Source organism: Bos grunniens, chromosome 15 (assembly GCF_055505025.1).
Source record: "Bos grunniens cultivar Pamir isolate PY7600 chromosome 15, Bosgru_T2T1.0, whole genome shotgun sequence".
Lineage (NCBI taxonomy): Eukaryota > Metazoa > Chordata > Mammalia > Artiodactyla > Bovidae > Bos > Bos grunniens.
This window is the reverse complement of record NC_141179.1, coordinates 29,423,728-29,439,931: the sequence shown is the minus strand read 5'-3', so window position 1 is coordinate 29,439,931 and position 16,204 is coordinate 29,423,728. Positions and strand designations below refer to the sequence as shown.

General features: G+C 42.4%; 1 protein-coding gene across 20 annotated transcripts in view; it reads left to right on the top strand.

Annotated features, from left to right (window-relative positions):
• The first annotated feature begins 997 nt into the window (after positions 1-997).
• The window catches only part of JAML (junction adhesion molecule like), a 31,335-nt gene continuing 16,128 nt past the window's right edge, over positions 998-16,204 (top strand). The window contains exons 1-7 of one of the 20 annotated variants that reach the window (XM_086339474.1): positions 2,765-2,904; positions 3,473-3,577; positions 4,179-4,233; positions 4,724-4,840; positions 5,624-5,686; positions 8,847-9,001; positions 10,661-10,886. In XM_086339474.1, the coding sequence (XP_086195600.1) occupies positions 5,644-5,686; positions 8,847-9,001; positions 10,661-10,886 (424 nt within the window). In that variant the 5' untranslated portion in view covers positions 2,765-2,904; positions 3,473-3,577; positions 4,179-4,233; positions 4,724-4,840; positions 5,624-5,643. Of the gene's footprint in view, positions 1,106-2,746; positions 2,909-3,390; positions 3,578-3,704; positions 3,802-4,122; positions 4,234-4,723; positions 4,841-5,623; positions 5,687-8,846; positions 9,002-10,660; positions 10,887-11,894; positions 12,256-12,700; positions 12,907-12,983; positions 13,401-15,915; positions 16,079-16,204 lie in introns of those variants that run through there. The other 19 variants (XM_086339471.1, XM_086339476.1, XM_086339472.1 and 16 more) reach the window with 19 other exon arrangements.

Genomic DNA, 16,204 nt, shown 5'->3' with positions numbered 1-16,204 from the left:
CTTTTTGGTGTGTGTGTACATATAAGACTAGAGCCATCATGTGAAAGAGAAGGGAGGTGGTTTATGATTTTCGGCACCCAGTAACCATTCATCTCTGAGCCGTACCCCAGCAAAAATCTACATAGATTCAGAGGTGTGCTGGAGCCAGCTCATGGCTTAAGAGCTGATTGTTAAATTTTTAGGAATTTTTAACAATTGTTAAAATGTTGGTAGTTTAAAATAGACCACATTGTGGGTATTTGCTCAGTTGCTGGCTTACCGGCATACCCATTCTCAAGAACCATGAGACATAGTCCTGGAGAAGAGCAAGCATTCAACAACTTGTCAAACAATACAGAACAAGTTTCAAAAAACAAGTATGCCCATGTGTAAGTCAAACAAATGCAGGCAAGATTGAAGGTGTGTACACTGAAAACACTTATTTTGAAGTGGTGACTTGAAAGCAAAAGATACCTTGATTCAAAGAAGCTTTGAGTTTTTAATCTAGGATGTCCAAGTCACCCGGGGGATTCTCTGAGGAATAAAATGCTTCTTGCATGCTAGAAATGCTGATGTCACATGGTCAGGGGAGACTGACATGCCTCGGTGGTGAGTTGGAGGACGGGACAGGCATACCTTTGGAAGCAGGGATTGGCTATATTGCCCCTCTGTACTGAGAGGAAAAATAAAATTGCAAGATTGCTATATTTTAGATACAGAGCAAAATGTTTTGTGTTAATCTTAAACGTATTTTGTTTGCATGAAGCTGATTTCTCAGCTTGTTTACCTGGGACCATTCAACATCCCACCCTAGGAGGTTGTCACCTAGGAGAGGAGATGACACCTGCAGAGGTCTGAAGCATGAGGCTTGCCTCAGTAAGGTGAATTTATTACCTCATTTTAGAATGAAAGTGTAAATAAAAATTGAGTAATAGGCCAGCTGACTGAAACGAGAACCTTAATTCGGAGGTTCCTGTTTGTGTCGCAGCAGCCACCTCAGGATGCACGCATATGGTTTGATCTGAGCCTGACCTTCTGTGCAGGCAGAAGTGTCTTCAGTCGGACTTGGGAACTGCAGTGGTGGGAGAATTGAGTGAATTGCTTCTCCTGGTGTTCATCATTTTGGGTAAGCGCCTGCTTTGTATTTCTTAAGCAGTGACTTGAACTTTTCTCACTCGGAATAAAGCTGGTTCTGAAGGTTTTCATTTAAAGGCCATCCTTTTGGGCTGTGAGGCAATCCCAGAACTGTGAGCCTCTGCAGGAGGACTGCCATAAGGTAGTCTAGTGGGTCCAGTTTTCCTTTCTGCAGTGTAGAGTAACCTGTATTAAGATCCTCAGAGAAAAAACCAGTAAGGTTTGCTCTTAATAAAAGAATAAATGATGATGATGATGGTGATAAGCTTTAGCTTTTAAGTTGCCTGTGTCTTTAAGATAGAGCTGTGGCTGGCTGTTCCTTGGACTCATGGCAGAACTCTTCCTGAACTGTTTCTTTTCTCCCAATCCTACACAGGCCAATATTTAACCTTAAGAAGTCAGGAACTTAAACCTCCCAAGAGGGCTAGGCTGTTGTTCATGCTTGCCTCACCATCTGCATGGCTGGATCTCAGGGAAGATAAAGTAGGATGGTTTAGATAGAAGCTGGTCTAAAGGAGAGAGCAGGAATAATGACTGCCTGATTGAGGGAAGGTGGTGAGGTTATCGGTGAGCTCAGTGGTCACTTGTCCTTACTAGGGGCAAACACTTGACTGAGAGAGAGTGCCTCTCCGTTATTTTGTCCTGTAATATTGTAATATTGAGGGGGTCATTTCCACATCCTCTGTGGTCATCTCATTGCCGTGAACCTCTTTTCTGAAGATTTTTTTTTTCTAATTGTGCCAAAGACAACAATTCCCTTACACTTTTAATAATAGAAAAGGAGGTCCTGATAGTTACAGTTATCCCCAGGGGTGATAGAAGATACTTGCCAAGAGTTATATTGTGAAAGAACCATAAGCTTAGCTCCAAACATTTGACCAACACATGAGATAACTTACTATGCAGAATTACCTCAAGAACATGCTTGTGAGAAGATAAATCAGCATCTGGGAAGGAAGCTGGCAGAGTCGAAGATTCAGATGGAGTCCATCAAGGTGCTTAAGGTTCATCTGAGTGCTTCTGTTAGATTTTTTAGAGACTGAGATTCATATATGTATTCTGAATTATTCATCTGAATAATAAAATTCTGAACTATATGTGTGTGTGTGTGTATATATATATATATATATATATATAAGATTACCCATCTACTATTATTTATCTATCTGTATTACATGGTAGGAATTTCTGAATATCTACCAACTAACTAGGAAACTTGAAACTTGACTCAAGTCATGTTCTTGGCCCATTTAAGTGTTTATTAATTCATCTGATCAGTGGTCCCTGGACTTTCACTCTGGGTCTTACTCTGTGATGGTGCTGGAGATGCACTGGCCAATAGGCATGGCTCTTGGCCTCATGAAGTTTATAGTCTTGGGGGTTGAGGGGTGGAGTACAAGCCTTTAATCAAACAAGCACTTAAGCGAATATGTAATTAGAAATTGTGACAAGTGCCCTAAAAGAAAGAGAAATAACAGTACTATTAAAACATGTGGCTAGGATGTGTCCTGGATAGGGTGGTTTGGGAGAGGTTTCTTTGAGGAAATTACATTTAATTTGAGATCTGAAAGATGAACAGGAGTTAACTAGGGGCAGGAGGTGAGAAGGTCAGTCAGTCAGGGGGATCAGATTAATCTTGTTTTGTTAAATGAAGTTCAGGAAAGCTTTGCTCTAAAACACTGATTACTTTCACATGCATGGAGGAGACGTCCATAGTAGTTAAGAACATGGTCTCTGATCCAGAAGACCCCGGTTTGAATCCTGGCTCTGCTACTTGCTCTGTGTTGTTAGGCAGGTTATTTCACCAATTTGTGCCTCAGTTTCCTCATGTGTAAAACCTCATAGAGGGTTGTGAGAATTAAATTGGTTAATGTGCAGAGCACTCAGACAGTGCCTGTCACATACTGTTCTCTAGTTTAATGAGTGTCAGTTACTGACTTCTAGTGTGGTGCTATAACTAGAGGGGAAAAGTCTGATCCTTTAATGTTAAGAATAAGGCCTGGGGAGATGGAGTGGTTTCCCAAATATCAAAGAATTAGTTAATGGAATGTCTGATCTGGGAAGGGAATTTTTAAAAAACTTAATGCTTTTACTGTTAAGTCATTGCTTCTCTGTTCATTCACACAGAGTTCTAATGGTGCCTTTGAGTACTTAGGACTGAAAATGGGTATCTTCTATTTGTCAGATTGTTGGCACATTTCTTAGAATTTGTTTGAAAAAGGTTTGGGTGTGGCTCTGTGTGTCTTGAGTTTGGTGACTAGATTCAGAATCTTTTTGGAGTCGCTGGTTTCCTCTTAAAATAGAACAGTGCTTATGCAGGATGTCGAAGCTGATTTCAATTTGATGGTTATATTGGCAGCTATCAGCACGTATCCAGTATATGCCAGACACTTCACCACTGCTGTAGCACAGGCATGGACAGTCATAAATGAGATGCATTTTGGTCCTGCCCTTGAGGGTGTAGGTAAGTCTACTCTGTAATCAATGATTACTCCTCGGTGCAAATAGTGCACTGCTTTGGGGAATATAGAAAAACTATTTGCTGGGGAATGAAGGGAGCACAACCAACTTCCTGGAGAAAAAATTCATCCAGAATACAACAGGGATCTTAGTTGTCCCAGATATGATGAATTAAAGTTATACTATAAAGGAAGCCCCTTATGCTCAGCGATGGATGTGTGGGATAAGGTGGGTGTATCTTTTACATAGAGCTGGAATAAAGCACGCTGTGGCTATCTTGAGAGAGATCTGTATTTTCATTAGAAATACTTATATTTGGGAAAACTTAATGTGACTTTTGGTACATCTGAGTCAGTGTAATTGTTACCTTCATTGTTGTAATGGATTCAAGAACCGAAACTTAAGAAGTTTCCAGTTCATTCTGACTCATCATTTGCCATTCTTGTAAAGGTAGATTCTCAGAGTCCAAAATCTCCTCTAAATTTCCTATATGACTTTTAGGCTATAAAAAATAGGATCTTATATAGTAATGCTTTCTATTTTTTAAAGCACTGATATCTACATTCTTACATCTGATTCTTGCGTCGTTATCCCCATGTTATAAGTGAGGAAATTGAGGTTCATCAAGGTCAACTGACTTTCGGCACAAGCAAGACCTAGGTAGGGCTGCCTTGAACAGCTTGACCCTGATTTTCCAGATGGGGAATTTTTTAAAATGATTTTATTCATTTGTGGCTGTGTTGCGTGTTCGTTGCTGTGTGCGGGCTTTCTCTGTGGTGTGCTGACTTCTCACTGTGGTGGCTTCTCCTGTTGTGGAACGCGGGCTCTGGGCGTGCATGCTTCATTAGCTGTGGTTCCCAGGCTCCAGAGCACAGAGTTGTGGTGCCCAGACTTAGTTGCTCTGCGGCACGTGGGATCTTCCCAGATCAGGGATTGCACCCATGTCTCCTGCACTGGCAGGCAGATTCTTTACCACTGAGCCACCAGGGAAGACCCAGTTGGAGAATTTTGTTGATTAAAATTCAGATAAGAAACTCTTAGGTAATCATTTTTTTATAAGTTGAAATGGCCACCACACACATGCTGGACTTCCAGCAGAGCTGGCTAGGGTAATATGATGTTAATACACCAAGAAGACCTTTCCTTTCAGCAAATTCTGAGGTGGAATTACTCCAGGCTGTCAAGGGTTCAGAGATCATGGCTGAGGCCCGCCGCAGGAGTAGGTTGGAGCCTAAGGCTGGTTGAATTGTGACTCTTTGGAGTTAAGGTATTTATTTCTGTTTTGTTAAGAAAACTGTGGGGCTTTGTGTAGAACAGCAAATCTATTCCCAGGAAATGGTGGATGCAGTGAAATTTATACCACAGAGATAATAGAGATGCTTTTAAAGTACTTTTGCCTGTGTACAGCCCGATTCTCCTTCTACTCCTGCTATCCTGCCTGAAAAAGTGAAAAAATAAAATCTCGCCATGGACCTTTCAGGTGGCTTCTTTGTGTCATAGAACTTGGTGAATGCCTTAACTGAGCTTAGAAATTTCCCCCTTATTTGTGTATCTCCCTTCTTACATGTTCAGAATGTTCTTTATATATTTAAGGCAGTTGTTTTAATTTAGTTGGAGATATAGATCAACATTTCAGGCTGAGTATCTTGTAATCTTTCATTTTTATGAAACTGTCAGACTGTAGATTGTTTAGGGTTGTCATCTCAAGGTTATCCTGGAATTATTTGCTTTTATTCTCTCGAAAAGCAACTTTCACATGATCTTCCCTTACAGCCAATCTGAGGCAGCCCCCAAGTGACTCTTCAAACACCACTCTGTTTTATCATAGCAGTTACCAGCATCCGCTGTTTCTTATTCATTCATTTGCTGCTTTTTTCTCTCCATTTCCCTGCCAATGCAAGCTGCATGTGACTAGGCCCTTGTCTTCCTTGTTCCATGCTGCATCCTAGTACTTCAGAGAAAGACTGGCTCACAGAGGTACTCACTAGTGATTGGTTGAATGAATGAACTCCTCCTAACACTATTTTCTGACTTTTTTTTTTCTTTTAAGATTGAAAAATTGACAACAGCATGTTTTACCCACTGAAAGTCATCCTGATACCAGTGTTACTGGGTAAGTGGAAGCCAAGGGACCAAGGAGGGTATTTGATTTAAGTCTCATGTGTGTTCAGAAGCCAATGTTATGTATTTTCATTTCCCCTTGCTTTGCTGAAAACGGAAACCCCAGCCTGGAACTTTATAGTTTTGTTGAAACAGTTGTTTTAGAAGCCAGGTAGCAGACTCTTTCTTGGAAAGCTGAATATTCCTCTGTTTCTATTAGAAACAGAATGCCTTTTGGTCCTGACTGGGTGTTCTATGACCTTCTTACAGAATATGAAGAAAGTTTCTCACTTCCATTCCTGCACTTTCAACTGTTATCTTTATCAGGAAATGAAATCATCAAAGAGAGTCCCTAAGTCTCTGTAATTGTTTTCCTGCTTTAGTCATGCCAGCCTTCTTGCAGTTCCTCAAATGCACCAAGCTCTTGCCCAGTTTTTGATAGTTTCTTTTGCCTAGTACCGTCTCTCCCCACTTCACCCTAGCAAGCCTGCCTAAGCCTTCAGCCTTCTCCTTAAGCTCTACTTCCTTTTAAAAAGCCTGCTGTGGTTGCCTCCCTGAACCGGGTTGGAGTCTCCTGTTCCTACAGTGCTCAAGGCTGCTGCTTCTTGCTCATCTGTTGTCTTTTCATCCTTTGGCCCCCTTTCATCCGTTAGCACCTTGTCTCTCTCTTTATCCCATGGATAAATTAATTAGGTGCTTTACTCTCATGACTTTTAAATTTGTTTTCTTAAAAAATTTTTTTTTTGAATTTCATTTAAAAATTTATTCTGTTTATTTATTTGGCTGTGTTGGGCCTGAGTTGCAGCACTCGGGAGCTTTAGTTGTGGCATATGGGATCCAGTTCCCTGTTGAGGGATTGAACCTGAGGTCCCTGCATTGGGAGCTCAGAGTCTCAGCCACTGGACCACCAGGGAAGTCCAAAATTTTTTATTTTATTGAAGTATAGTTGATTTATAATGTGTTAATTTCTGCTGTGTAGCAAAGCAATTCAGTTATACATATATACATACCGTTTCATATTCTTTTCTATTGTGTTTATCACAGGATATTGACTGTTGTTCCCTGTGATACACAGTAAGACCTTGTTGTTTATCCATTCCATTTTTCTCTTCTTTATTAGCTTTTTGGACTTTGCATGGTGACCTAAAGAATGACTCAGCAAAGTGCACAAAAGAATGGTCTTTGCTTTAATTCCAGGCAACATAGCATTTGCACACACATGCAGTTAGACACGTGCGCGCACAAGAAAATAGTCCATATTAGAGAAGTTTTTTTCACCATGGAATCAGTGTTATAATAATCTCAGGGGCTTCCCTGATAGCTCAGTTGGTAAAGAATCTGCCTGCAATGCAGGAGACCTGGGTGTGATCCCTGGGTTGGGAAGATCCCCTGGAGAAGGGAACAGCTAGCCACTCCAGTATTCTGGCCTGGAGAATTGCATGGACTGTTTAGTCCATGGGGTTGTGAGAGACTTTCACTTTCACTTTCTTTTCTTTCCAGAGATGGGTGAAGCAGCCTGCAGCATTTTGCCCTTCCATCAGAGACTTAGCAATCTAACCCCCTGTGGAGTTGCCTGGTGACACTGAGCGACCAGGATTGTACTTCTTGATGGAGAGGTTTTCCTCTGTAGAAAGTCTTGATTTCTTCAGTTATTTCTGTACAAAGGCTGCCGGTCAAGTCTAAGTTTCTGTCCGCTTTGCTTGCTGCTATTACCTTCTAGCAAGCTCATTTAATTCTACAGTCAGCACTCTTCATATCACATTATATAGCTTCTTATCCCTTTAACCACACTTGAAGCTGCTCAGTTCTTCCCTACAGGAAAATTCCAAATCATTTTTGGAGGTACTTTTGATTTCTTTCAAAATAATTTCCTCCAGAGGGTGGTGAGTTCATGTGTTCTTTCCCATCTTCCCCACTGTGTGTGCCTGCTGTTGGGCAGGAAGTTAACACTCTTCTCTTGGAACAACAACTTGGATGGAGAGGCCGGTGCATTTTGTTTATACCCAAATCCATTCACTTGGCTCTTCTTTGATGGGAACTGGCCAGCATCTGATTGTGTCTTGCTGTGGTTGTCTCTTTGCATAGAGCATGTCTTATAAAAACAGAAAAATCCATGTGATGGTTTTCTCTTTAGAAATGGTTTTCTCTTTAAGTGAAAAGAGAAATTACTTGAACAATGGACAGATATTGGAGGGGTATGATGAAGATTAACCCCTAGAGGCTGGAAAGCCAGGCTGAGGGCAGACCTGGAAGGGGCAGGTGGGGAGAAAGCAAACAAAGGAAATTCAAGGGAGGGGCCGTGCTCTGTGTTGACCTAATTACAAGGATCTGCACTACGGCCAGAATCAGCTGGCACACTCAGAGATAAGCTTTTGTAGAGGGACGAAAAAAGGAGAAAAACTGAGGGAAGCAAAGTTACCTGTGAACTGGCCTTTCAGTTAGGGGACTGGTGGGAAACTAGGAGCCAGAGACATCATCACCTGCTTAGAGGCATCTAAATTCACGACCTCAGGGGAGAGACTTCAGGGTTTCTCTTCTTATTTTTGTTTTGTTTTTTGGCCCTGCTATGTGCCTTGTAGGATCTTAGTTCCCCAACCAGAGATTGAACCTGTGCCCTCAGCAGTGAAAGCACGGAGTCCTATCTACTGAATTGCCAAGGAATTCCCTCTCTTCTTTCTTTAGAAAGGAGATTTCAGGGATGAAGACTAGAAAAGAGAGAGGGTCTAGCTAGGAGCTATTGGACAGTATAAAGATTGTAGAAGTCCTTTGACTTGAGCCACGTGGGGGTAACCACAGGGTATTTTTCTTACCCTTGGGAATGCCACGCTGGGTTGAATTAAAGTCCTCTGAATACTTTGTTCACGTTGGGTTATCTGGGGAGGGAAGATGTTAGTTGCTTAGTCATATCGGACTCTTTGTGACCCCATTGACTATAGCCCACCAGGCTCCTCTGTCCCTGGAATTCTCCAGGCAAGAATACTGGAGTGGGTAACCATTCCCTTCTCCAGGGGATTTTCTTGACCCAGGGATTGAACCCAGGTATCCTGCATTGCAGGCAGATTCTTTACCATCTGAGCCACCAGGAAAGTCTGCATCTACTTGGAGATTAATACTAGTTTTTGTGTTGAGTGTGTTTGTCTGATGATGTCTCTCTTGCCTGTTGCCTTCTCTAGGTTATTCCTTGGGCCTGGATGACTTGAGTATTTCTGCCGTGGAGCTAACAGTCCACGTGGGTGATTCAGCCCTTCTGGGATGTGTTTCCCAGAGCACAGGAGAGAAACATGTGACCAAGGTAGACTGGATGTTCTCATCAGGAAAGCACATCGAGGTAACAAGGAGGAAACCCTGCTGTGTATTAGAAGCCCCAGCCAATGGTGTCAGAATATGGGGAGAGGGAGAATCAAGTCATCCCATGCCATGAGGTGGGGGGGGGTTTCAGGAGTTCGGTTCTGGAGCTCACCAGAACTGAGCCTCCTCCTAGTTTGAGCTCTTGGTGGTACACAGCTGATTACAATCAGCTGGGAAAGTTACTCAACCTCTCAGAGCTTCACTTCCCCATCTGTGAATAATGGTAATACTTTTCAGGTCATTGAGAAGCTAATGGGAGACATACACATAAAGTTCTTTTAGTTTCTTTTCTTTCCTGTTTCTCCCATTTGTGGAGTAGCATAGGTGGGTGGGAGGGGTGAGAAGAATGAAAACACATTGGTCTAGACAAAAAGAGTTATGGCCCAGGCACAGGGATGATGTCACTGTAATCTTTCAGGAGGGTGGAGAGTCTTTCGGCATTCTGCCGATCCGTTTAAGTGCTGAATCATCTCTTTCTCCTTCATGGCTGCTTAAACTGTTAGGATTGGCGGGTTCAGCATGGCTGAGTGAGGGAGCTCTTTGGATTGGCAAAAGTGTATGAAGCCTCATCTGGGATTCTGTGGAGATAGATACTTGTGTATTGGTCTCATTTGTGAAATATACTCCAAGTAATGTATGACTAGCAATAAAGTCCTAAGGTTTTCAAATGAAATATTATTTCAGTAGCTCAGAGCATGTTATTTCCATAATGTTACTATCACTCAAATGTTTGTTACTATTTATTTTTTTCAAAGATTTTTTTTTGCTGCAGACCATTTTTAAAGTCTTTATTGAATTTGTTACAATATTGCTTCTGTTTTATGTTTTAGTTTTTTGGCCCCAAGACATGTGGGATCTCAGTTTCCTGACCAGAGATTGAACCCTCCTCACCCTCTGCATTGGAAGGCAAAGTCTTAACCTCCTGACTGTTTATTGTTATAGGAGGGGTATACCCATGGTCTAAGTGAAACCACGAATTCCCTATGGCTTTTCCCCCAAGTCTGTAAACCATTTCCTTTGATGACTCCTTCTCATGCCTTACGATGTGCTGCCTGGAGGAGGGTGGAAAGGAGAGGGCTGACAGCTAACACGGCAGGAATTCTTACAACAGCCAGTCTGTGGGGTTGCATTTAGATGCCATTGAATCCAGGGGCCATGGCAGAACACAGGGAGGTACTTTTCAAAAGTTGTGAGTTTGTGGAATTCCCTGGAGGTCCTGTGGTGAGAACTCTGTACTCTCACTGCCTAGAGTCCAGGTGCAATCCTTGGTTGGAAAACTAAGATCCCACATGCCATGCAGCGTGGCCAAACAAACACCAAAAGTTGTGAGTCTGAATCACCAAAGTGATTTTCAGGGTAGGTGTTACATTTTACCTTAAACTATAAGAAATGAAAATGTGTTCATCCTGTTTCTCCAATTGTCATTGTCTAATAGAAGCCACAGAGTCTTGTGTCAGTTAAAGTATTGTCTGGCACATTCTTCTTATTCTTCTTCTTATTAATTGGGTACCAAGTACTTCTTTGATGCTGGTGGTGACAATGACTATGCTGCCTCCATGAAACAGGGGCTTTTGAACTCGGACTTCTGGGTCTGGTGCCATGGGCTTGAAATTTCCTCTGATGTTGTGTTGCCCTCCAGGATGAGTACGTGCTCTTCTATTACTCTAACATCAGCGTGCCTGTGGGGCACTTCCAGAATCGTGTGCGTTTGGTGGGGGACATCTTACACCATGACGGTTCCCTCCTGCTCCAAAACGTGGAAGAGACCGACCAAGGAAACTTTACCTGTGAAATCCGCTTCCAAATGGAGAGCCTCGTGTTCAAAAAAGTGGTGGTCCTGCATGTACTGCCAGAGGAACCCAAAGGTAACATGAATGCTTACTCAGAGAAGGGCAAAGGGCAAGAGATTTGGTGTGCAAAGAGGGATGTGAACTGATTTTGTTGACTAAATCCTAGTCAGTGGGCTAGGTACTTACCGCGAAGTGAGTCCTCAATAAATGGTGCTCTCTATTTATTATTAGTTTTTTAAAGTAACCCATAGAGGATTAAAAAACATATGATCTGTTTAATATTTTTGGCTGCTCTGGGTCCTTGTTGCTGCTCGCGGCAGGGGCTACTCTGTACCTGTGGTGCGTAGGCTTCTCGCTGAGGTGGCCTCTCTTGTTGCGGGTCATGAGCTCTAGGGCGTGGGCTCAGTAGTTGTGGTGCGTGGGTTTAGTTGCCCCACGGCACGCGGGATCTTAGTTCCCAGACCAGGGGTTGAACCTGTGCCCCCTGTGTTGGCAGGCAGATTCTTAACCACTGGACCTCCAGGGAAGTTCCAGTGGTGCTCTTTAAATAAAAATAATGATGATTATTATTTTATCATTCCTTTAAACATATTTCATCCTTATGAAAATTCTGTGAAGGAAGTACCGTGTTCTCCTTTTCATTTTATAGACATGTTAACTGAGGCTTAGAGAGTTTAAGTGACTTGCCTGAGGACATATATTTATTAAATGGCATATCCAATACTTGGACCCTTGTACCTCTGTCCACATAGTTCATGTTCTTTCCACTATACCCTGATGCTCCCCATGAGTTTTGCAGATTGATGTTGTCTCCATACTTTGTAGGTAACTATGTTTTCTGGGGGATATAAAAGAAATGAGCAGGTTTCCCTCATGTTCCTATTTATAAATAGCTTCAGTAGTTTGTTGGTTTTAAAAACATACTCTGTGGAACACTCAGGGTCCAAGGGACCTGGTGGGCCACACAGAGGGTGAGAACAAGGCAGCGGGGACAGAGGACCTAGTCACGCCAGGACCTCAGGTTTCCACCTCCACTACAACCGAGTCCTTTTCCTTTTTTCTGTTGTATTCTTGGGCTTCCAGGTAAGATTTTGTTTGAAGAAAGAATTCTGCTGCTTTAAAAAGTTTGAAAATCACAGAATGAAGTATCTTTAAATGTGTGAAATGGAGACTTCGCTGGTGGTACAGTGGATAAGAATCCACTTGCCAGTGCAGGGGACACGGGCTTGATCCCTGATCCAGGAAGATTTTACACGCTGTGGAGCAACTAAGTCTGTGCGCCACAACTACTGAAGCCTGTGCACCCTGGAGCCCGTGCTCCGCAGCAGGAGAAGCCACGACGGTGGGAAGGCCGCACAGTGCAACTAGAGAGTGCACTTATTCTCCACAGCTAGAATAAGCCTGCACACAGCAACGAAGACCCAGTGCAACCAAACATAAACAACTGAAAAAAAGAAAACAACAAAAAAGTGTGAAGCGGAAGAACCGGCTCTGTCCTCAGGAGAGCTTGCTGTCTAGGGCAGGAGCTAGGATCTAGACCGCTCCCCCTGCCAGCCTGCTTAGGTCTGTCCTTTCAGTGAGCTCCTTTGGAGCACCCAGCTCTCCTCTCTGGTGACACACTCATCACACCTGTTCAGTTGTGTCTCCCTGTCCACCTGCATCCGTGTTCTTGGTTCCATGACCAGCCCCAGGCTCAGCACCTGGCACAGAGTACGCAGTCAATAAACATTGGTCAAATGAATGAAATCCTTAGGTGAGCATCTCTCACTTGAATCTGCTTTCTAAAAACATGAAGTGGTAGAAGGAATTGTGGAAGGTGGCCTCTGACCTCACTCCTAACTTCATACTAATACTTTTTATCAATTGCATTTTTTCTTTTGATTTCAAAGCTAGGGCTCTCCAGGAAGAAGAAATGAACCAGCTACCTGTGTCTCCCAAGGATTATCTTTGAGTTACCCCTTTCTTCTTTGTTCTCTGATGCTGGCCTTGAGAACATGCAAGCATGTCCTACAAAATGGTGCCTTTTCCTGCTTAGAAGAGGCACAGAGGGAACAAATCCAAAGGAGGCAATTTTAAGAGTTGAGTCCATGGGAGTAGGCTAGAGCAATTTTATGGGAGGCAGATATTTTCCAGTAGCCAGTGGAGCAACTTGTATTTACTTTTTCCTTCCAGCCAGAGTGGGGATAGCTCTGAGTGCTCACCATTTGCCTGGTGGCCATCTCCTCCCATGTGGAAACTCATGTACGGCTTCCTCCACGAAGTTTACTCTTCAGTTTGTAATTCTTCAGTCTTTCTACTGCTCCAACTCTTTTAATTCTTATTTTAAAAGCTAGAGACAGTTTTATTTTTCTTTTCTTTTCTCTCTCTCTCTCTTTTAAGAATTTGCTTCCTTGTATTCTGTGAAAGGATTTTAAGGCATCTGAATGTGTGTGTTCACAGATTATATAATTACACTGTATAGATATATAATAGTTAATGAGATGTATAAAGAGAACAAAAAGTAATTGTTGCTCAAGCATGTGCATATTATTTCAATTGTGTGATCTGTATTTTTAAGATTCAAAATGAAATTAAAGTTTTCATAGCAGATGAATTGCCTGAACAATGTTTTGAGTTGTTCAGGGAGAGAAAATACTCTTATTGAAGAGACTCATGCACGTGATAGGTGGCATAGTAGGTGAGCTTTAGGTGACTTCTGGATCCTAACTTCATTCAGTTCAGTTCAGTCGTTCAGTCGTGTCCGATTCTTTGTGACCCCATGGACTGAAGCACGCCAGGCCTCCCTGTCCATCACCAACTCCCGGAGTTCACTCAAACTCATGTCTATTGAGTCGGTGATGCTATCCAGCCATCTCATCCTCTGTTGTCCCCTTCTCCTCCCACCTTCAATCTTTCCCAGCATCAGGGCCTTTTCAAATGACTCAGCTCTTCGCATTAGGTGGCCAAAGTATTGGAGTTTCAGCTTCAACATCATTACTTCATTACTCTAGCTATTTTTATTCTATTGTAATCTCTTCTCAATTTATGAAGGTCTGTGATACTAGAAAGAAAGAAAGTGAAGGTGAAAGTGAAAGTCACTCAGTCATGTCTGACTCTTTGAGACCCCATGGACTATACAGTCCTTGGAATTGTCCAGGCCAGAATACTGGAGTGGGTAGCTTTTCCCTTCTCCAGGGGATCTTCCCAACCCAGGGATGAAACCCAGGTCTCCCACAAATCCGGTCAGGCGGTTCTTTACCACCTGAGCCACAAGGGAAGCCCAAGAATACTGGAGTAGGTAGCCTATCCCTTCTCTAGCAGATCCTCCCAACCCAGGAATTAAACTGGGGTCTCCGGCATTGCAGACAGATTCTTTATCAACTGATCTATCAGGGAAGCCCCATGATACTAGAAAAAGCCCACAAAAGTCCACCTAGTCAAAGCTATGGTTTTTCCAGTAGTCATGTATGGATGTGAGAGTTGGACCATAAAGAAAGCTGAGCACTGAAGAATTGATGCTTTTGAACTGTGGTGTAAAGACTCTTGAGAGTCCCTTGGACTGAAAGGAGGTCAAATCTGTCAATCCTAAAGGAAATTAGTCCTGAATATTCATTGGAAGCGCTGATGCTGAAGCTGAAACTCCAATACTTTGGCCACCGAATGTGAAGAACTGACTCATTGGAAAAGACCCTGATGCTGGAAAAATTGAAGGCAGGAGGAGAAGGGGATGATAGAGGATGAGATGGTTGGATGGCATCACTGACTTGATGGACTTGAGTTTGAGCAAGTTCTGGGAGTTGGTGATGGACAGGGAAGCCTGGCATGCTGCAGTCCATGGGGTTGCAAAGAGTCAGACAAAACTGAGCGACTAAACTGAACTGATGATACTAGAAAGGAGGGAAGAGAATGAAATAATTAAAAGTCCATGTTTTAGAATCACATGTGACAGGCTTTAAATTTTAATTTAGAGAAAGTTCCTAATATTTGAAAGACAAATTTCAGTTGTATAGGCAGTTTTCTTACAAATAAAAATAATGTTAACTTCCTGTACTTTTGCTCTAGAATCAGCCACCTTTCCACTTATGTGAGGTGGTAACAGTAAAGGGAGTGAGAACACATGGGCTTTGTTTTCACTCAGACCTGGGTGTGAGTTCTACTCTGCCTTTTACTGGCCGTGAAGCGTTGCACTCATTCAGTTTCTTTCTCTGTGAAACGGGAGAATAATAGTGCATATCTCAAAATATTGTAATGACTAGGTGATAACCTAGGTGTTTAGCACATGTCTGGTGTGTTGAAAGAATTCATAATATTTAGTTCTTATTACTGCATTTAAAATATAGGGTTCAATTTTTGATATACACATAGATTTAGAGGGCATTTCGTTTGCTATTGATATTCTTTGGAGTGAATTTTTATCACTTCCAAATTAATTCCCTCCATAGAGTTCCAAGTTCATGATATTTTCTTTTGCTTTCCTCCCATTGTACATCTTTCCTGCTGAGCGGGAAGTTAGTGTTCTGCCAGGGACACAATTTGGATGAAAAAGTTAGCTGATGTACTGTGTTGCTTTGTGAGCTTTGCTCAATGCTCTTTTGAAGGAACTCTGTCCAAATAAGACCTAGACTTGTGTCTCCCTTAAATACCATCCTGCCTTTAATATCTTGACTGAGTTTGTGGTTGATTTATATAGAGCACTGTTGAAAAATCAGAAGCATCTTTCTAATTATTTTCTTTTTCAGGGACTTCTTAAAATGATATAAATAGTATGGGATCAGCTGTTTACACAAATAAGCAGGAGGAAGAGACTATGAGTTGGAAAGCCAAGAATGAGGGGAAGGGGGAGCAGGTGCAGAAGGGGGAACAGGTGGGGAAGTGGGGGCAGAGATTAAAATGAGAGAAAAGTCAAAAGGAAAACTGTCTGTTATTTGACCTAATTAGCAAGCAGTCCTGTGACCTGTAGTCTAGCCAGAATTGTCCTAAGCAAGTCCTAAGACAACTTGTAAAAGAATTAAGTAGAAGAGTCACCCATGATTCAGTTTTTCACCTGGGAGAGCCAGTGGGTTATTTATAAGAATGAGAGTTATTTCTACTTCCTGTTTATGTTAAGCAGATGTGGGTACTCAAGTGGGCGAACAGAAAGTGGAGGGCTTCATGGTTTTCCGTTCTTTATTACAGGCTTGAAGTGAAGTTGGGGCTTGTGGGAGAAGTTCTAGAAAAGGAGAAGGAGAAAGAAATTAAAGAGAAGCCAGAAAGTGTTTATTGACGTCAGTGGGACCCTCAGACTTGATGTGTGTTGGCAGCTAGAGGGTGCTGTCTTACCCTTGGGGCATCGTGTTGGTTTGATGAGAGGCCTCTGAATATTCTGGCCGCACAGAGGGAAAGTGTGCAGTGTGTGGTGGTGACATTGGTTTTAC